The 23,068-nt window shown below is 46.7% G+C and overlaps 1 protein-coding gene across 1 annotated transcript in view; it reads left to right on the top strand.

The window, feature by feature from the left end:
• Positions 1–23,068, top strand: part of EOGT (EGF domain specific O-linked N-acetylglucosamine transferase) — a 72,147-nt gene that overhangs the window by 3,436 nt on the left and 45,643 nt on the right. Inside the window, exons 3-6 of the mRNA XM_040359201.1 lie at positions 3,226–3,326; positions 9,962–10,070; positions 10,149–10,243; positions 13,542–13,646. Coding sequence (XP_040215135.1) covers positions 3,226–3,326; positions 9,962–10,070; positions 10,149–10,243; positions 13,542–13,646 — 410 coding nt within the window. The remainder of the gene's footprint in view (positions 1–3,225; positions 3,327–9,961; positions 10,071–10,148; positions 10,244–13,541; positions 13,647–23,068) is intronic.

Here is a 23,068-nt window from a genome sequence, read left to right as displayed (position 1 = left end):
TTCAAGCGGAACTACACTGCAAACTAGGGGTGCACCAAATGGAAATTTTGGTGCTGAAACCGAAAATCAAGGATGCACTAGGCCGAAAATCGAAACCAATACTGAAAATTACAGTTTTTAAAAAATATTTTTATATATTTTAAATAAAATGTATACATTTTTATATAACACATTGCTAATAGTATTAGAGGTCGACCGATATATCAGCCGATATTTAGCTGTTTTAAAGAAATCGGCATCGGCCGATTAAAAAAAGTCAGATTGTTAGGGATCTGAGGCAGGGGTGTGCTGGGTAAAAATCCCTGGCCACCCACCGTCTATTTTAAACGGCTGCTATCACGGCTGCAGCAGTGGCTGTCGATTGTCTGTTCCCGGCCGCGCTGCATTCAGAGGCAGGCCACGCAGCACATCAGGGGATGAATGGAGCTGTCTTTGGCCATGCAAGGGGACAGAACGGAGCCGGGAGCGCTCTGCTGGTGGGCACTGATGAGGTGGCAGTGAATGACAGCCTGGCACTGATGAGCTTGGCACTGATGATGTGGCAGTGAATGACAGCGTGGCACTGAGCTTGGCAGTGAATGACAGCGTGGCACTGGTGGGCACTGATGCGCGTGGCACTGGTGGGCACTGATGGGCACCAATGAGGTGGCACTGACAGGCTAAACTGGTAGGCACTAATGAGATGGCACTGATGGGCTGCACTGGTGGGTACTGATGAGGTTTCACGAATGGACACTGATAGGCTGCACTGAATCTGATGAGGTTGCATTGACAGGCTGCACTGGTGGATACTGATAGGCTGCACCGGTGGGCACTGATGGACACTGACAGGCTGAACTCATGGGCACTAATGAGGTGGCAATGATGGGACACTGATAGGCTGTAACCCACCTCTCCGGGGGAAAACAAAATTCAGCCTAAAATATCGGCCGCAAAAATCGGCAACATATATCGGCCGCCCCGATATCTAAATATCGGCATCGGCCAGAGAAAAACCCATATCGGTCGACCTCTAAATAGTATTGGCAACATTTCCATGCGGTGCACCTCTAGTAGATATGCTAGATATTTGTTTAGAATAAAGATCGAGATTCTCGCGGCGTAAAATCTTTCACATTATGCAAAAAATTTGGGATAACTTTACTGTTTTTTTTTTTTTTTTTTAATTAATTAAAGTAATTTTTTCCCAAAATGTTTTATTTGAAACACCGTTGCGCTGTGATATAAAATATTGCAATAACCACCATTTTATTTTTATATTTTCTAGGGTCTCTACTAAAAATATATATATATATATATATATATATATATATATATATATATATATATATATATATATATATATATATATATATATATATATAATAAAAAGACAAATTGTTACAATGTTTAGACTTATGTTCCACTGATGAAGAATGTTCTGATACTTGGCGGACTGCCTGGATTTTACAGTTGTGGCTTCAGCAGAGCAGAGAGAATTCTCTGCATAGAAAGATGGGGAAATACTTTGTCAAGATCGCAACAGGAAAAACATTTTGATCACGATTATTGACGATTAAAAAAAAAAAAAAAAAAAATATATATATATATATATATATATATATAAATATATAATATTTTTACATTGCTTTCTTTTATTTCTTTTTTTGAGGGGGGTGGGGGGAGTGGACAGTCATTGTTAGTGTTTTTTGAACTTTTTATTATTTTTAAAATTTTACTTTTAAAATATTTATTTATTACAATGTTTCCATATTCAACCCTGTTGGGGGGCTTTGGTGAGATATCAGGGGTCTAAACAGACTCAGACATCTCCCCTTTGAGACATGGAAAGGGCCCAAGGATAAACACTCCCCTGTCCTTTTCTCAGCAGCCTCAGCTGCACTGAAGATGAATGGACAGGAGATAGCGGCTTCTCTCCATTCATAAACTTAAACGTCGTATACAGTTTGCTCAGTTATGAATGGACAGTGTCAGTGATCACTGACTCTGTGCCTTTGGAAAATGAAGGAGTCGGTAAATAACAAATTTACCAGCTTCTTCCTCTGCTCTTTATCATGAAAGATCACGAAAGGGGGGTCGGAGGAGCACAAAGGGGAGCCAGAGGAGGATACAGGGGACACTCAGCGATGATCGGTGCGGGGGGAAGTTATAATCACTGATCTACCTGTGTGGCTTTCAATAATGCATTAGCAGGGGTACTTCTACAAATGCTCAGTCAGCGGCTGGTGCTCAAAATTTTTGGGGGCGCAAACAAACTGAAAAAAAACCCCCATCAATTGGAGCCACTGTGCCCATCAAATGCAGCTACTGTGCCAAATGCAGCCACTGTACCCATAAATTGCCGCCAGTGTGCCCCATCAAATGCTGCCAGTGTGCCCCATCAAATGCTGCCAGTGTGCCCATTAATTGCCACTACTGTGCCCCATCAGATGCCAGTGTGCCCACCAATTGCCGCTACTGTGCCCCATCAGATGCTGTCAGTGTGCCCATCAATTGCCGCTACTGTGCCCCATCAGATGCTGCCAGTGTGCCCATCAATTGCTGCTAGTGTGCCCATCAATTGCCGCTTCTGTGCCCCATCAGATGCTATAAAGGAGAAAAAAAGAGCGGAGGGCGCACCGACCTAGTGTGATACTGATAAAATCAATTTATTCAAATATTAAAATCCATAGTTCTACTCACAAAATTGGAGTTAAAATCAGCATCCCCATCAGATGCTGCCAGTGTGCCCATCAATTGCCGCTACTGTGTCCCATCAGATGCTGCCAGTGTGCCCATCAATTGCCGCTACTGTGTCCCATCAGATGCTGCCAGTGTGCCCATCAATTGCTGCTACTGTGCCCCATCAGATGCTGCCAGTGTGCCCATCAATTTCTGCTACTGTGCCCCATCAGATGCTGCCAGTGTGCCCATCTATGGCCGCTTCTGTGCCCCATCAGATGCCAGTGTGCCCATCAATTGCCGCTACTGTGCCCCATCAGATGCTGCCAGTGTGCCCATCAAATTGCCGCTACTGTGCCCCATCAGATGCTGCCAGTGTGCCCATCAATTGCCGCTACTGTGCCCCATCAGATGCTGCCAGTGTGTCGATCAATTGCCGCTACTGTGCCCCATCAAATTATGCCAGTGTGCCCATCAATTGCTGCTACTGTGCCCTGCTAGTATCGGGACAACCCTAGTTTTCAATTCAATATCCATAAAACTAAAAGTTGTGTTGTTTTTTAGGAGCACCTGACCAATGGGAGGTCTTGCTGGGGCTATGAGGAGTCGTGCAGGAAGGAGCACAGGTTCAGCTATCCCGTCTGTGACAAGGTTGACTTTTCTTGGTATGTGGTTTACAGCTGATGACTGATATTTTATTGCCTGCGGTTTAATAGGAAACAGAATATAGGTGTGCCATAAGAGTGATCCCGGAGGCTGTAAAAGTTTAATTGTACTGCAATTTATTGCTTTATCTTTCTTGTTAGGCATGCGTAGGAATGCAGTTAATGGTGCTTTTTTCAAAGAACGCGAGTTGCGTATAAACGTACTTACCTGAATGCAGCTGTCTGCACATCCAGGGTCGTACATCTGTACGCGTGTTCATGTTTATACTGGTGTATATCTATGTATAGCAGGGGTCTCAAACTGGCGGCCCTCCAGCTGTTGCGAAACTACAAGTCCCATGAGGCATTGCAAGGCTGATAGTTACGAGCATGACTCCCACAGGCAGAGGTATGTTGGGACTTGTAGTTTAACAGCTGGAGGGCCGCCAGATTGAGACCCCTGATGTAGAGCCATTGATTTCTATGGGAGACGTGTGCTTAGTGTGGCTCCTGGGTGGAGAAATACACCAGAATTTTATCCCATGTGACCCCAGGTAGGTGTGCGCAGAAGGCCTTGGTCCTGGCGTTTCTTTTTTTTCTCGTGGTACACACACAAGCCTTAAGGCTGCTGAAAAACGGTGAACAAAAGATCAACCTAGGCCCGGATTCACAAAGCACTTGCACCGACGTATCTCGAGATGCGCCGCATAAGTGCAAATATGTGCCGTCGTATCTGTGCGCCGTGCCCACAAAACTAGATACGCCTGAAAATAGGCTTCATCCGACCGACGTAACTTGCCTACGCCGGCGTAGAGTGGGCGCATATTTACGCTGGACGTATTTGGCGCTCCCATTGATTTTCTATTCACATATGCAAATGAGGGCGATACGCCAATTCACGATCGTACGTCCGTCCGACGCAGTGCGCGTAAAGTCATACGTCTGGCGCAAAGTTATGCCCCATAAAGGAGGTGTAACTCAGCAGCATCCATGCAAAGGGCTGCACCAGGGAACACAAGCCGACGTATTTTACGTAGTTTACGTGGGACGTGAATATGACTAGGCGTAGGTTACGTTCACGCCGTAGGCAGTGATCTGGCGTATCTTAGGGAGTAGTTCCGAAGTGATTGTGAGCATGCGCACGGGGATGCGTCCACGGGACGGAGCATGCGCAGTTGGCGAATCGTATCTGTCTGGCGCTCGGCCCATCATTTGCATGGGGTCACGCCTCATTAGCATGGCTCACACCCACTTCCACTTACACCTGAGAAACCCAGCGCAGATTTGGGAGGAAGTGCTTTGTGAATCCAGTGCTTGCCTCTCTGCGCTGCGTCGGCGTAGCGTAAAGGAGATACGCTACGGCGACATAAATATGCGCAAGTGTCTGTGAATCCGGGCCCTAATGTTTAAATTTTTATTCAGCCAAAGAAGGAAGCTAAAGCATAATATATACAAAGTATACCGATCCCTTTATTGTATGTTCTAGGGGTTTTCCCAGGTGTTCTGTGCATCCTAATGTAGGCGGTCCCATTCATGTCAATTGGGACACAGTGGCTGCTGTCAATTTGACAGCCAGGTGGTTGCGGGTTCATGAAGGGGGGGTCCCCGAGTGCATACTGTTTGTGGTTGGAGACCTGCACCCACACGGCTGTCAGATTGGGAGCAGTGGCTGTTTGTGTAGCCGCTGCTTCCCAATTAATATGAATGGATCTGCCTACCCAGGAATAAGCAGAGCACCCGTGTGTCCCTGCGTGGGCAAACACCGCTTCATAAAAGAGGGAGGTAAAGCCTCCATTAATTTTCATGTAATATCCCGCCCCCATTGTATTTAGCTGGGAGGGAGCAGGCTGTCATTTACCACAGTGTATACGCCCACATGTGTGACTCCATAGTCACATGGGCTCAGTGGCGGTTGGTGCTCAAATTTTTTTGGAGGGGCGCAAACAAACTGAAACCCATCAAACACAGCCACTGTGGTACGACTTGCGCGGGAGCAAGTGTGATTTGCGCCGCGCAAGTACGGATTTGCTCCCAGGCAAATTTGCGGGTGACCCAGAAAGCAAGCTAAGCCTGAAATGTGCCATTTTTGCACGGAGGCAGTTTCTCTGCCCCGGCGCAATTAAGGGGCAACTTGCGCTCTCATGGTTTTCCCTCAGCAAATATGCAAATGAGGAACTGCCACTGATTCATAAACTTGCGCGTGTGAGGAGCATTTTGCTCCCAAAGCGCGCAAGCTGTTTGGCCAGGGCAAATTTGCACTTTATAAAAGCAGGGGCAAGTTAGCAACAGATGACCACAGGTCAGCTGGAGAGCAACTACAGCAGCACCAAGACGGACGAGCTGAACAAGCAGAGTACCCACACTTTCTGGATCTCGCATCTGTGTGCCAACATGCCAGGGGCAGCTACAAAAAAAAAAAGCTCATAATCTGAGCATCAATAAAAAAAAAAAACTCAAAATCTGAGCATAACCAAAAAACAAGCTCATAATCTGAGCCACCAAAAAAAATAAAAAAATGCTCATAATTTTTTTTTTTCTTTTGGACATCCTTGGCCCAAGGGTGCCCCCGCTCTGGCTCCTCAGACGCCGTGGTGGAGTATGGGGTGGGGATGGAGGGGGGGGGGAGCATCAACCCCTACTTCATCTCTCCTGGCAGGTGGTGCCTGCAAGCCCTCCATGGCGTTGGCCAGGCGGTTGAGGACGGTGTTGGTCTGTCCCAACATCCTCATCTGCCATGTGGTGGTGATCCTCAACTGCCGTCGGGTAAGTCTCCCCTCCATCCGCACAGCAGCAGTGTTGGCCTCCACCGCACCTGCCAACCTGCTCACCTCTGAAGTTAATAATGCAGTGGCATCCTGCTGTTCAACCAGACAGGTCACAATGGCTGCGCAGTTGCCACTAACATCCTCCAGGGTCTCATTCTGTCGGTCCCCCCGGTCAGCATGGTGGGTGAGGGCCTGCTGGACAGAGGAGGAGGAGGATGCCAGGCTGTCCGCCACCCGCCTCAGGTCTCCCACCATCTCCCCTATATGGTGGGTCTGCCGGGCCTGGCTGCTCCTCCTGCAGACCCTCACGGAGGCTGGAGGGTACACCCCTAGTTTTAGAAAGAGCCTTCCTTGGAGGAGAGGCTGGGGCACGAACTGAGGGAGCAGAAGGGGAGGGGGTCACACAGGAGGGAGTGACACTGGAGGGGGGGACACTGGAGGGGGGACACTGGAGGGAGGGACACTGGAGGGGCTTGCCCTGGAGGGGGATGATGTTATGGTCGGGGGGGTGGTGGGTCGGTCAGGGATGGTGGGATCCTCCTGGAGGGACACTGCTTCCTCCAGATTGAGGATAACGGCCTCCTCCACCACTTCCTCCTCCCTAGATGGACTCTGGCCGAAGTCCTCCTCCACCAACATGCCCAGGATCTGCAGAGGGCCTGACTGCACCCCATGATGTTCTGGGGATGGCGTGGGTCGCCCTACAGCCGACGACGGCCCAGCCTCATCATCAACATCTGTGGATGACACAAAACAAAAATGTTGCTGGAGCAACACACTTCTCATATGTTCCCTTCTACCCCCTCCCATGATACACAGCAGGTATGAGAAACAAAAACTTGTTACATGTTCCCTTCTACCCCCTCATATGTTCCCTTCTACCCCCTCCCATGATACACAGCAGATATGAGAAACAAAAACGTGTTACATGTTCTCTTCTACCCCCTCATATGTTCACTTCTACCCCCTCCCATGATACACAGCAGATATGAGAAACAAAAACTTGTTACATGTTCCCTTCTACCCCCTCATATGTTCCCTTCTACCCCCTCCCATGATACACAGCAGATATGAGAAACAAAAACTTGTTACATGTTCCCTTCTACCCCCTCATATGTTCACTTCTACCCCCTCCCATGATACACAGCGAATATGAGAAAAAAAACTTACCAGTCCACAAGTCCCCAACAGTGGAGTCATAGCCTGGCAGTCCCTCCACCTGCTCCAGCGCTAGACTCTGAGAGATGACCTCCTCCTCCGGATTGAGTCGCACAGAACAGGCTGGTCCTCCTCCGGTGCCCCTGATGTGCTTTTTAATGAGGACAATTTTGTCCCGGACGCGACGCCGCATGTCCGTGAACTTTTTCTGGATGTCCATCCAAGTCCGGTCCTCAAAGCCCAGGGCATTGATGTCTAAGGTTATCGCCTCAAATATTGCCCTCCTTTGGGCTACGGTAGTATTTTGGCGTTCAGCGCCATACAGAACAGCAGTATGGCGCGTCAGTGCCGCCAGCATGATCTCCATCTCCGCTGCCACAAAATTAGCCTTCCTCTTTTTTTTTTTGGCCGGGAGGTGCCATCTCGCAGCAAAGGGCAAAATTACCTTGCTCAGGGGGGGGTGGAACAAGCAGGATGTAATTTTGCACAGGACCTGCGCAGGTCTGCCCCTATTTATTTGCTCAGTGCAAGCAGTCGGGCAAAATTTGCCCTGAAAATAGGTGCAAACCACTGCTGAGTGGAAAAAAGATCATTTGCATAGGGCACACCCACTTTCACTTGCGCTGCCTTAGGCCCTGATTTTTGCCTTACAGAGGAGCAAGTTAGCAGACAAAAGGAATCCTGAATCAGGTGGCAATCTTTCCAATTTGCCCCAGCGCAGAGCAAATCAGCTGCTCTTCACAGGTGTAACTAATGGGCAAATCTACCTGAATCTGGGCCAGTGTGCCCATCAGATGCTGCCAGTGTGCCCTTGAATGCCGCCAGTGTGACGCTCGCCGTCTGCCCGGCACTTATCCTGCCTTGGTGGGGCAGCGGGTGACGGTGACGAATGGGATCCTTCATGTGTCTCCTGCCGTCCTCCTCTGCCATCCTCTCTTCCTGATAGGTGTCCCATAGCTGCGCCTGTCGTTTCAGCCAATAGGGTGACGGGTAACAGACCCGAGCACCTGATTGTCAGAGAGGCGGTTCAGTGTTAGGAAAAGGAATATTAATTTGCTTTTCGAACACAGCATGGTGAACTGCAAGCGACAAGCATGGCGCTCGCTGTTTACCTTTTTGACGCCTATTAGAGCCTATGGCTCTAATTAGATGCCTCAAAAATACCCCCGCTGTAATTCAGGCGCCCGGTGCCTGAAAGGGGTGCGTCAGCGGCGCCCATGGATAGATTCATGCAATGAATGAATCTATCCGTTGGGCATAGAGGGGGTGGCTGGAGAGAGGGGGCGGCGCCCGTGCACCCTTAACAGACACACCGCATATGCATGGGCTGCTTAGATGTGATAGGGAGGAAAAATGCTCAGCATAGAAACTCACTGAAAACTAAGGCCCCATGCACACGAGACGCTGCTAAACTCGAGTTCAGAGGCATTTGGGCATTTTTTTCAACTGCCCCTGAACACATTTAATGTTATCCTATGTGTCCATGCACACGATCACGTTTTTTGGCGTTTCAAAGCAGTTGGGTTTAGGGCCGTTTTTCCAAACCCAAAATTTTGGGTTCAGAAGCTTTCAGCTTTTGCGTTTTAGATGCAAATCGCGGCAAAACGCCGCTAAACGTGGCAAAACGCCGCAAAACACGGCACAAATAGTTTGATTCTGAGCTTGGGGAGGGTCTACAGTGTTTTGGGGGATAAACGCTGACAGCTGCAAATCGCGGTAAAACGCCGCAAAACGCTGCGCAATTCGCGGCAAAAACGGGCGTTTTAAATGCCGTTTTTTGCCTTTGAAAAGCTGAGATTAGAGGCGTTTGTAATAGCGTCTCGTCTGCATGGGGCCTAAGTGTAACGATCAGGGGTTAACACCGTTTACGATCTTCCATTCCACCAACCACGACAGCTTAGCCGACAATCCAGCAGACAGGACCCATTCCATTCCTCAGAAGGACGAGACACACAGCTCTGTTTCTGGTTCCAAACGAATGAATGCTTTAATGGTAACTCAGCCTTGTTATATACAGTTACAAGCAGGCTACAGTAATCACAGGGACAATGAAACTCTCCACCCAAAACCTCACACAATGGGTGCTTAACGAGTTCCCCCCCAATCCACATCCCAGACAGACATTCTGGCGCCGTATCTAGAGGAGTTAATTACTACAGCTGACAAGTCACATTCCACATCTATTATCAATAGCATTTTCACATAAAACAGTGTCATTAGCATACACAATGGAAAGTAGCAAAGGACGGATGGACAGCCGCACACCAAAGAACTCTTGAGTTGTCTTTATTGAAGGAACATGAGCAATAGTGGCTGAGTGAATATGAACAGCATGTAAAACACTTTTTATTGATCGTTTTTTATGATAATGGTTTTGACACTATAACTAGGGCTTCATGTACGCTAGCAGCGTTTTTTTGCCAAGCTCCTAAACTCAACTCCATGAAATCCTCTCTGTCCATGTACACACAGGCTTTTACCAGAGTTGCGGTTAGGTGAACTTCAACCTCCCTCTCCTGAATGCAGAAGAATCGCGTTCAAGGAACGTTTCGACCGCCGTCTGCGATTTTGCCACGTTTTCCCACGGCCGGCGGTCAAAGTAGACTTTGTGTACATGAAGTTTTTTTTACTGTTTGTGGTCATAATAAATAATGACTTTTTGGCTTGCATGGCGTATAAAGACGCAGACAGCGCGTTGGTGGGACTGGGTCCTAAATGTATTTGTTCTTAAAGGGCAAAGAACTTGGAGGAGGCTCAAGAAGTGTTCTGGAGACAGGCAGACTTCGGATATGTGAAGGAAAGGATCGATGAAATGCAAGTTTTGTGTCATCCTCACGAGCCGGTCAGTATTCCCGTGCAGACTGTTTTATCATTGATCACCATGGTAGAAAATAAATAATCATTCCTATAATTCTTTTAGGGCGACTCGCTACTGGCCTGTTCTGCCAACCTTCAATACTGCAGAGCCACCAACCTCTACCTGGACTTGAGGACACCTAGAAGAGGCCCTGACAGGTCAGACATACGTAGAAAACTCCAGCCTCAAATATCAACGTCTATTTATTTAACCCTTTCATTTCCAGAGCTGTTTGTGCAATTTGTTGCACACTTTAACCACTTGCTTACAGGGCACTTAAACCCCCTTCCTGCCCAGACCAATTTTCAGCTTTCACTGCTGTCACAATTTAAAATGACAATTGCGCGGTCATTCAATGCTGTACACAACAAATTAATTTTTTATAATTTTTTCACACAAATAGAGCTTTCTTTTGGTGGTATTTAACCACTTAAGACCCGGACCTTTAGGCAACTAAAGGACCCGGCCAGGTTTTGCGATTCGGCACTGCGTCGCTTTAACAGACATTTGAGCGGTCGTGCGACATGGCTCCCAAACAAAATTGGCGTCCTTTTTTTCCCACAAATAGAGCTTTCTTTTGGTGGTATTTGATCACCTCTGCAGTTTTTATTTTTTGCGCTATAAACAAAAATAGAGCGACAATTTTGAAAAAAATTCAATATTTTTTGCTATAATAAATATCCCCCAAAAATATATAAAAAAAAAATGTTTTCCTCAGTTTAAGCCGATACGTGTTCTTCTACCTATTTTTGGTAAAAAATTTTTTGGTTTGCGCAAAATGTATAGTGTTTACAAAATAGGGGATAGTTTTTCGTGACTGCAACATTATGGCGGACACTTTGGACAATTTTGACACATTTTTGGGACCATTGTCATTTTCACAGCAAAAAATGCATTTAAAATGCATTGTTTACTGTGAAAATGACAATTGCCGTTTGGGAGTTAACCACAAGGGGCGCTGAAGGGGTTATGTATGACCTAATATGTGTTTCTAACTGTAGGGGGGTGTGGCTGTAGGTGTGACGTGATCGATTGTGTCTCCCTATAAAAGGGATCACACGATCGATGACGCCGCCACAGTGAAGAACGGGGAAACTGTGTTTACATACGGCTCTCCCCGTTCTTCAGCTCCGGGGACCGATCGTGGGACTCCAGCGGCGATCGGGTCCGCGGGTCCCGCCGTCACGGAGCTTCGGACCGGCTGGGCACTAGCAGAGGCCGTACCTGTACGTGCATGTGCCCAGCCGTGCCATTCTGTCGACGTTTATGTGCAGGAGGCGGTCCTTAAGCGGTTAATCACTGCTGGGTTTTTTATTTTTTGCAAAAAAATAAAAAATTTAAAGTTTGAAAAAACAAACAAACAAAAAACGTTATATACTACGTTTCATAGTTCGTTATAAAATTTTGAAAACAGGTAATTTTTCTCCTTTATTGATGTGCACTGATGGGGTGGCACTAATGGTGTGGCACTGATGGGCACTGTATACTATTGTAGCATGACCACCGTGTTTTGTTTTTATACAACACCTTTTTCATGTACTTGTATGTTTTTTGTAATAAACTTATAATACAGTGGAACCTTGGAATACGCGGATAATCCGTTCCAGGAGAATGCTCGTAATCCAAAGTACTCATATCAAAGCGAGTTTCCCCATAGAAGTTAATAGAAACTAAAATAATTGGTTCCGCATTGACTTCAATAGCATGCAATACCGCGTGCGACCAGAGGGGGGTTGGTGTGCCGGAGAGCCTCGGAAACGGCCAGAAAGGCCTGAGGACAATCAGCTTCTAACTTCAGCTTGTTCAATTAGGCTTTGACAAACAAAAACCTGGAAGCTGATTCGTCACCATTCACAGCTGCACCAGATTTTGCACTCTCCAGTTGTAGTAAATCAACCCCAATATCCTGTGTAGTTGGGGTATATTTACCGTATTTTACTGGATTTTTGCTTTATCCACTTACTGCTCGCCCCCACCGTCCACCCACTCGTTATGGGTGGACATCATATGATGGCGCCCCAGAAAGGCCGGGCGCGACGATCGTGGCCCGCTGTGTTTCTAGGACGCGGCACGACTCTGATCTCTGTAAAGAGCCACGGCTCTTTAACCATGTCGTTGCCTGTGTCCAATCACAGCCGATCACATGTAAATACGGAAGTGCCGTGAATCGGCTCTCCTCACCTCACACTGAGAGGGGCATCTCCTAGCAGGGGAGACCTGGACAGGTAATCGGGGCCCATCAGTGCCACCAATCGGTGCCTATAAGTGATGCCAGTCAGTGCAGCCTTTCAGTGATTCCCATCAGTGCCACTCACTAGTGCTGCCCATCAGTCTTGCATATCAGTGCCACCTATCGGTGCAGCATATTGGTGCCACCCAGAGCTTTTTTTCTCAGAAAATAGGTGCAGGAACTCAACCACGGCCCGTTCAGATTTCACAAACAGTAGGAGGGTCTTAAAGGGGCATTCAATACCAGAATTGCATTACATACAGAGTGCAGAGTTCAGGGGGTTACAAAGCCACTTGTAAATACGGAAACCAGACTTCTGTGTTTACAAGTGATTGTGGTGAGCAGGCACCAAAGGGTCTGAGCCAGAGGTGGTGGAACTGAGTTCCCCCCGGAAAAAAGCCCTGGTGCCGCCTCATTAGTGCCCATAAATGCAGCCTCATTAGCGCACATCGGTGAAGGAGAAAAATAATTTATTTACAAAATTTACTAACTTTTTCTATTCAAAATTTTCGGTCTTTTTTCTTTGTAATACAAAATAAAAATCCCAGCAGTGATTAAATACCACCAAGCTTAAAATAACAAACATGTTATACTTACCTCCACTGTGCAGCTCGTTTTGCACAGAGTGGCCCCCGAATCCGTGTCTTCTGGGGTCCCTCGGCAGCTTCTCTGCTCCTCCTCGCAAAAGCTTTCCACCTTCATGCGAGCTAGCATGGTGGAAAGCTTTTGCAAGCGCACGCCCGTGATACAGCGGCGGGCATAGCCAGCGACTGTATCACTCGGCCCCGCCCCCGGGCGCGCCGCGTCATCCGCTGTGATTGACAGCAGCGCCAGCCAATGGGGGGACTTTCGAGGGGTCAGGTAAGTAAAACGGGGGTTCGGGGGGGGGGGGGGCGGTACCGTCAAATGTTTTTTCACCTTAATGCATAGGATGCATTAAGGTGAAAAAACATTTACCTTTACAACCCCTTTAATTTAAGTGAAGAAAAACATAATTTTTTTTATTTAATTAGTGTTGCATGACCGTGCAATTGTCATTCAAAGTTCGACAGTGCTGAAAAAATGGCCTGGGCAGGAAGGGGGTGAAAGTGCCCGATAATAAGGTGGTTAAGCTATATAATGGGTAATATTTATAATTAAATGTCTGGCTAATGAACATTATTTTCTTAAAAAATGATAGACCTTTAGATGTTGCTGATTGCTGAACCTTTGCCATTCTTTCTTAGATTTAAGGAGGATTTTATCCAGGATGGAGAGATTGGAGGTCACTGTGAACTGGACTCCAAAAAGCTGCAGTCTCAAGGTCAGCGGAAGGGCCCCCTGCAGTCTTGGTAGGTCTCATCATTTCCTGTATCATTATGTGAAGGTTTCACATTGGTTGAAATTCTGGTGAAAATTCTTCACAAAGGGGAACCAGACAGCGATAAAACACTATTCAAGAAATCGCCAGCACACCAAAAAACCACTTAAGCCCCGGACCATTTGGCTGGTTAAAGACCTGGCCACTTTTTGCGATTCGGCACTGCGTCGCTTTAACTGACAATTGCGCGGTCGTGCGACGTGGCTCCCAAACAAAATTGACTTCCTTTTTTCCCCACAAATAGAGCTTTCTTTTGGTGGTTTCTATTTTTTTTTTGCGCTATAAACAAAAATAGAGCAACAATTTTTTAAAAATTCAATATTTTTTACTTTTTGTTATAAAAAATATCCCCCTAAAATCTAAAAAAAATAATAATTTCGTCAGTTTAGGCCGATACGTATTCTTCTACATATTTTTGGCAAAAAAATCGCAATAAGCGTTTATTGATTGGTTTTTGCGCAAAAATTATAGGCCCGGATTCAGATACAACTTACGGCGGCGTATCTCCAGATACGCCGCCGTAATTTCAAATCTGCGCCGTCATCTTTACGCCGATTCTCAAAGGCAGATATGTTGAAAAAATAGGCTTCCTCCGTTGACATAACTGGCATACGCCGGCGTATAATTGTGTGCAATTTTACGCTGGCCGCTAGGTGGCGCTTCTGTTGATTTCCGCATTGAATATGCAAATTAGCTAGATACACTGATTCACGAACGTACGTGCGCTCGGCGTATCAAGATACGTCATTTACGTAAGGCGTCGGACCGGCGTAAAGTTACCCCTCATAAAGCAGGGGTAAGTCATGTTAGGTATGAACGTCGGAAACGTACGAACAGCGTCATATTTTACGTCGTTTGCGTAAGTCGTCCGTGAATGGGGCTGTACGTAGGTTACGTTCACGTCGACTAAGCATTGAGCGGGCGTAATTTACTTTGAAAATTCGATGTGATACTGAGCATGCGCCGTTCGAAAAGAGCGTCATTTACGTGGGGTCACCAAACATTTACATACAACACGCCCCCTACCAGCCTAGTTTGAATTAGGCAGGCTTACGCCGTGTCAGATACACTACGCCGCCGTAACTTAGAGCGCAAGTTGTTTCTGAATACGGGACATGCCGCTCTAAGTTACGGCGGCGTATTGTATCTGAGATACGCTACGCCCGCCTGAAGATAGGCAGATGTTTCTGAATTTGGGCCATAGCGTCTACAAAATAGGGGATAGTTTTATGGCATTTTTATAATTTTTTTTTAGGAGTAATGGCGGCGATCACCTTTTTTATTTTTTTTGTTTTATCGTGACTGCGATATTATTGGCGGACACATTGGACACTTTTGACACCATTTTGGGACCATTGTAATTTTTACAGTGATCAGTGCTTTAAAAATGCACTGATTACTGTAAAAAATTACCCTGGCAGTGAAGGGGTTAACCTGCAGGGGGAGCTGAAGGGAACACGATCAGGGACAGTGTCACCTAGGCAGAACGGGGAGATGTTGTGTTTACACTAACATCTCCCCTTTCTTCAGCTCTGTGACCCGATCGCGGGACACCGGCGGCGACCGGGTCCGTGGGTCCTGCGGGCGCGGAGCTCTCGGCAGGGTCGCTAGCGTGCCGTCGGCGACCACACGGCTCGCAAATTAAAGGAGACGTACCTGTACGCCCATTTGTGCAGCCGTGCTATTCTGTCGACGTACATTGTTGTGCGCCGGTCGGGAACCAGCTTAAAAATCAAAAAGTATATTGGGGTTCACATGCCTAAACTGGTAAAAGGAAAAAGTTCAAAAAGCCAGCATGTCCACCAACATTTCTTTTCTCAAGATGACAATTGTGTCCAACAAGGTCCAGAAACGTTGGGCTAGATTCAGGTAGCCCTGCGTAATTTAGTGCGGGCGTAACTTATCTCCGATACGTTACGCCACCGTAAATTAGGGCGCAAGTTCCGTATTCATAAAGAACTTGCGCCCTAAGTTACGGCGGCGTAACCTATGTGGGCCGGCGTAAGCCCGCCTAATTCAAATGTGGATGATGTGGGCGTGTTTTATTAAAATTAATGGTGACCCCGCGTATTTTACGTTTTTTACGAACGGCGCATGCGCCGTTCGTGAAAGAATCCCAGTGCGCATGCTCGAAATTCCGCCGCAAATCGTCATTGCTTTCGACGTGAACGTAAATTACGTCCAGCCCTATTCGCGAACGATTCACGCAAACGACGTAAAAAATTTAAAATTCGACGTGGGAACGACGTCTATACTTAACATTGAGTACGCCTCATCATAGCAGGAGCAACCTTACGCTGAAAAAGCCTAACGTAAACGACGTAACAAAATAGCGCCGGGCGTACGTACGTTTGTGAATCGGCGTATCTAGGTCATTTGCATATTCTACGACGGAAGCGCCACCTAGCGGCCAGCGTAAATATGCACCCTAAGATACGACGGTGTAAGAGACTTACGCCAGTCGGATCTTAGGCTAATGTCGGCGTATCTTGCTTTCTGAATACAGAAAGAAGATACGCCGGCGCAGCTTTGAATTTACGTGGCGTATCTATAGATACGCCGGCGTAAATTCTTTCTGAATCTAGCCCTTTGTTGGCTATGCTTGCTTTTACACTTTATTCTTGTTCACATTGCGCATCTGAACCTCAAACTTTATTAAATTTTTTTATTTTTGAGGTTAATTTTTGGTGAATTCTTGAATGAGCCATGATCCAGTATTACCATTGGTTCACATTTGAAGGCAGAAGAGGGTCTGGTGGTGGATGGATTCGAGAGCGGCAACAAAAACCTGACGGTGGTTCCAACCCTTCTTCACTCTACCCAACACAAAAACAAATTGCTTTAGATATAAAAATATCAGTACCAAGAGCTCTCATCTTCCTACAGCAGCCTATTAAATCTAGCCTTTCAAAATCCACCTATCATTGTACCTGGATGGGTTCTGGGGAGATACCAGTTCTTACCTATTCTGCAGAGTATATATTACCATTCGGGATGCACCGATACTGGTATCGGTGCCGATGCCAAGCATTTGCGCGAGTATTAGAATTTGCCCAAAAAAGAAAGCGATACTTTGCGGTGCGATTTGTGTCAATACAAAATGAATGGGCGCAAATCACACTGCAAAGAATCACATGCGATTTGAACAGGAATGCGGTGCGATACCTGTCCAAATCGCATGTGATTTCCCCCACCGCTCCGGTGCGTGTGCATAGAAAGGGATTAAAGCGCCATCTAGTGGGCAGTTTAAAAATGTTAGAACTCAAAGTACAAATATCTGACCACATGCAAAATAATCTACATAGATGTCCTGGGGCTAGATTCAGATAGGTGAGCGGATCTTTAGATCTGCGTAAACTATCTCATTTACGTTACGCCGGCGCAAGTTTTTCAGGCAAGTGCTTTATTCACGAAGCACTTGCCTGTAAAGTGGAGCCGGCGTAACGTAAATCCCCCGGCGGAATTCAAATTCCGCGGGTAGGGGGCGTGTAACATTTAAATCAGGCGCGTCCCCGCGCCGAACGAACTGCGCATGCCGCGACTGAATCCCAGTGCGCATGCTCCAAATGACGTCGGCAAATCGTCATGCTTTCAACGTGAACGTAAATTACGTCCATCCGTATTCGCGAACGACTTACGCAAACGACGTAAAAAATTAAAAACTCGGTGCGGGAACGACGGCCATACTTAACATTAGCTACCTCTCATATAGCAGGGGTAACTATACGCCGGAAAAAGCCGAACGCAAACGACGTAAAAAAAAGCGCCGGGCGGTCGTTCGTTTTTGAATCGGCGTAACTCCTCATTTGCATATTCGTCGCGTAAAAGATACGGAAGCGCCACCTAGCGGCCGGCCTGGAATTGCAGCCTAAGATCCGACGGTGTAAGTCACTTACACCTGGCGGATCTTAGGGAGATCTATGCGTAACTGATTCTATGAATCAGTCGCATAGATACGACCATCGGAACTCAGAGATACGACGGCGTATCAGGAGATACGCCGTCGTATCTCTTTCTGAATCCGGCCCCTGGTTTGCTGAATATAGTAAATCACGGCCGCTGGAGGTGCTCACAGGGCTGGAGATGTAGAGGCAGTCCATCCCCAAGCTGACATCGCATCCACCTTATACCCATGGGGTCCTGGAACTTCAACTCCAGTGGCCCTGATTTGCTACCATCGGCGGACCGGGACACCTATGTAGATTTCTTTAACCGCTTTCCGACCGTGTCCTGCACATATACAATCGAACCTATTCGGCAGCACACCAAGGATCATCCGATTATGTCCAAAAAGGTTTTATTACAAAAAAATTACATCATAAAGGTGCAATGTTTCGGAGTCACGTAGGACGCCTTCGTCAGGCATGTCCTGCACATATACATTGACAGAATGGCACGGCTGCGCAAAGTAATGTATATTTACATTACTTTGAATTTTGCGGCGCAAGCCCCTGCCACGAGCGCGCCCCTGCCACGAGCTCCGTGACCGCGGGACTCGTGGACTCGATGTCCGCCGGTGTCCAGCGATCGGGTCAAAGAGCGGCAGAACGGGGAGAGGCCAGTGTACACAAAAGGCCTCTTCCTGTTCTGCCTAGTGAAAGGACACTGATCGTCTGCTCCCTCTCATTGGGAACAGTGATCAGTGTCATGTCACAGTAAGCCCAGCCCCCACACAGTTAGAATCGCTCCCTAGGACACACCTAACCCCTTCCCTGCCCCCTAGTGGTTAACCCCTTCCCTGCCAGTCACATTTATACAGTAATCAGTGCATTTTTATGGCACTGATAGCTGTATAAATGTGAATGGTCCCAAAATAGCGCCAAAAGTGTCCGATGTGTCCGCCATAATGTCGCAGTCATAATGAAAATCACTGATTGCCGCCATTACTAGTAAAAAAAAATATTAATAAAAAAGCCATAAAACTATGCCCTATTTTGTAGATGCTATAACTTTTGCGCAAACTAATCAATAAACGCTAATTGCAATTTTTTTTTTCTTTTTTTTAACAAAAATATATAGAAAAATACGTATCGGCCTAAACTGAAGAAAACATATATATTTTTTAATATATTTTTTGGGGATGTTTATTACAGCAAAAAGTAAAAAATATTGCTTTTTCTTTTCCAAAATTGACGCTCTATTTTTGTTTATAGCGCAGAAAATAAAAACTGCAGAGGTGATCAAATACCACCAAAAGAAAGCTCTATTTGTGGGGAAAAAAAGGACATAAATTTTGTTTGGGCGCTATGTCGCACGACCACGCAATTGTCAGTTATAGTGACGCAGTGCCGAATCACAAAAAGTGGCCTAGTCATTGGGCAGCCAAATCCTCCTGGGCTGGATGGTTAAAGTGCGATTTGCGCCATTTTTTTACACAAATCGCACCTCAAAGTATCAATACTTGGTGCATCGCTAAATATAATTGTATTGTTACGAGTCTAGAAAAGTCAAGGTTTGTTAAATGTGGCTCGCCTGGAGTTCCTCGTTTCCCTGATGTTTAAATCTCAGGTTTGCATGTAGTAGTGAAAGAAGGACACTTGTAATTAAACACCAGAGGTATAAATCAAAGTCAGGCCGGAGAGGACTAATTAATTTCTTTACACCTACCATAGACAGGAATCAATGGCACTGTTTGGTGTTTTTGCTTTCGCTGCGATTAATTGGGAGTCGCAGACTGGTACACTTGTTTTTTGGGGCCACACTGCACACATTTTTATGACGCCTTTTCCTGTTCCTGAAATATTGCTCTATTTGTATGGAGGTTAGATCTTTTTACAGATAATTGTACCGTTAAAGCTGAACTCCTAACAGCTACTTGCAGAAGGATTTGTATTTCTGCCTACTCTGTCCTGAGATTAGGCGCCGTATAGAGCCGCACCGACGTTCGGCTTCTTTCGGCAACTCGTGACGCGCTGTATGCAACGGTCGGAAGCCTGTCAATCAATTAGGAACGCCCAGTCCCGCAGAAGACATACCCGGAAGCGGCGGTGAAAATAAGGTATGTACGGGGAAAAAAAAAAAAAAACAGCTGATTGTCATTACGACAACTCGGCTGAATGTAATGTTAAAAATTTATTTTTGGGTGAACCCCCGCTTTAAGTATAATTGGTGGGGTTATCCAGTGGGAAGTCATATTTGTAAGCTTGGACAACACGGTTTCCTATTGGTACGTTGGAACTTGTCTTGGCTGGGAGCCATGATGATTTAGCAGACATGATGGTGCTGGAGGGATAAGACGCCAAGAGTGGAGATACCACTGAGACGCATTAGATCACAGATTCCTGGAAACGCACAAACGCTGTTCTATAAACGTGGGAAGTATCAAACCAATACCAGCCTAGGTGCCAGCAATGGAAAGACTTGGAAAATGACAGTAACCTATAGCAGTTACAGTGGAACTTAACTTATTGGGGAGTTAACTCTTTAAAAAAAAAAAAAAGAAGACATTGCAACAATACAAAAAAAAAAAAAGTGGAGCTAAACTTAAATAGCTAGATTCACAGAGAGTTACGCCGGTGTATCAGTAGATACGTCGTCGTAAATGTAAGAGTATTCTGGAAACCAGATACGCTTAAATTAGGCTAAGATACGAGCGGCGTAAGTCTCCTACGCCGTTGTATCTTAGGGTGCATATTTACGCTGGCCGCTAGGTGGCGCTTCCGTTGTTTGCAGCGTCGAATATGCAAATATGCAAGGTACGCCGATTCACGAACGTACGTGCGCCCGTCGCAATTAGTTACGCTGTTTACGTTAGAGATACGCCGGCGTAAAGATAAAGCTGCTCCCTAGGTGGCGCAGCCCATGCAAGGTATGGACGTCGGAACAGGCCTATCTTTTTACGTCGTTTGCGTAAGTCGTACGCGAATAGGGCTGTGCGTAAGTTACGTTCACGTCGTAGGCAGTGTTCGACGTATCTTAGGCATTCTATCCGACGCATGCGCACTGGGATTCTTTCACGAACGGTCACACTAAATTTCGATAAAACACGCCCACATCATCCACATCTGAATTAGGCGGGCTTACGCCGGACCACATACGCTACGCCGCCGTAACTTAGGGCGCAAGTTCTTTCTGAATACGGAACTTGCGCCCTAATTTACGGCGGCGTAACGTATACGAGATACGTTACGCCCGCCGACAGATACACTCTTGTATCTGAATCTGGCTAAAAGTGGTTGTAAAGGCAGAATTTTTTTTTTTATCTTTTAATGCGTTAAAATAAAAAGCCCCCCCCCCCCCCAATACTTGAGCCCCATCTAGATCCAGTGATGTTGGAGTGTCTCGGCTGCCCAGGACTCCCCTCTTCATTGGCTGAGACAGCATCGCCATTGGCTCCCACTGCTGTCAATCAGTCAGTCAGCCAATGAGGAGAGAAAGTGGTGAATCCAGGCCACTTCTGTGTCTGAATGGACACACGGAGCTGTGGATCGGCTCGGGTAACCCCCATAGCAAGCTGCTTTCTGAGGGGGCACTCAACATGAGGGAGGGGCCCGGAGCACCGAAGAGGGACTTGAGAAGAGGAGGATCCGGGCTGCTCTGTGCAAAACCACTGCACAGGGCAGGTGAGTATAACATGTTTGTTAAATTTTATGTCTCTTCTGCAAAATAACATTAACCACTTGAGATCCGCGCTATAGACGAAATACGTCCGCAGCGCGGCTCTCAAGTGCCAAGTGGCCGTTTAAAAACGGCCTTTATGTGCATTACCCGCGCGCGCCACTGGGTGACGCGCGGCGGGTAAAAACTGTCCCGACGCATCGCCGAAGACCCGATGCGTGTACCTGGCGGCCGCGATGTCCGCCGGGTACACGCGATCGTCGGTGACACGGCCGGTAACAGCAGGGACGTGGAGCTCTGTGTGTAAACACAGAGCTCCACGTGCTGTCAGAGGAGAGGAGACCGATCTGTGTCTCTTGTACATAGGGACACAGCATCGGTCCCCTCCCCCAGTCACCCCCCTCCCCCCACACAGTTATAACACACCCAGGCTACACAGTTAACCCCTTCCTCACCCCCTAGTGTTAACCCCTTCACTGCCAGTCACATTTATACAGTAATTCGTGCATTTTTATAGCACCGATCGCCGTATAAATGTGAATGGCGCCAAATTTGTGTCAAAAGTGTCCGATACGTCCGCCGCAATATCCCAGTCCCAATAAAAATCGCAGATCGCCGCCATTACTAGTAAAAAAAAAAAATAATAAAAAAAATCATAATTCTGTTCCCCATTTTGTAGGCGCTATAACTTTTGCGCAAACCAGTCGCTTATTGCGATTTTTTTTTTTTTTTTTTTTACAAAAATACGTCGAAAAATACGTATCGGCCTTAACTGAGAAAAAAAATAGTTTTTTTAAAAAAAATTGGGATATTTATTATAGCAACAAGTAAAAAAAATATATATTTTTTTTAAATTGTCGCTCTTTTTTTGTTTATAGCGCAAAAAATAAAAACCGCAGCGGTGATCAAATACCACCAAAAGAAAGCTCTATTTGTGGGGAAAAAAGGACGCCAATTTTGTTTGGGAGCCACGTCGCACGACCGCGCAATTGTCAGTTAAAGCGACGCAGTGCCGGACGCTGAGATTTCGCCTGGGAACGAAGGGGGTTTATGTGCCCAGTAAGCAAGTGGTTAACAAACGCTTAACCTGCCTGCTCAGTGTTTTCATTAAAGTACACTGAGCTGCGCATGTGCATCTCAGCATGCATTCTTGGCACACTGTAGATGTCCTAGAATGACTAATGCCCGGTACACACTATTGCCACGTACACACGGTCGGAATTTCCAACAGCAAATGTTCAATGGGAGCTTGCTGTCGGAAATTCCGACCGTGTGTAGGCTCCATCGGACATTTGCTGTTGGAATTTCCACCAACAAAAATTTGAGAGCTGGTTTTCAAATTTTCCGACAACATTTGTTGTTGGAAATTCCGATCGTGTGTACGCATGCTCGGAATCGAGCAGAAGAGCCGCACTGCCTATTGAACTTAATTTTTCTCGGCCCGTCCGTCACGTCGTCCGTGACATTCGGAATTTCCGACAACATTTGTGTGACCGTGTGTAGGCAAGACAACTTTGAGCCAACATCCTTAGGAAAAAAATCCATGGTTTTGTTATCGGAATATCCGATCGTCTGTACGAGTTTTTTCCATTCAACACCCTGGTCGGAGCCCCTGTACTAATGATCCGATGTTGGTACAGCGATGTCCCCTGCTGAGCAGTTGTGTTCTGACAGGGGACGCTGATCGGGAGCCAGTTGCCTGCTTGGTTTTCCAGAATTCTTGTCGAGCAGAAGCCGGACAAACCGGTTGGCTTTTGTTGAACTGGCTGCCATACACACAGACCAAATGTTGGGCAGTTTTTATTGAACCAGCCGATGACACCCAGCCCATGTGTA

Source organism: Rana temporaria, chromosome 7 (assembly GCF_905171775.1).
Source record: "Rana temporaria chromosome 7, aRanTem1.1, whole genome shotgun sequence".
Classification (NCBI taxonomy): domain Eukaryota; kingdom Metazoa; phylum Chordata; class Amphibia; order Anura; family Ranidae; genus Rana; species Rana temporaria.
Note: the sequence above shows the minus strand (reverse complement) of the source record. Positions and strands in the feature narration are given on the sequence as shown.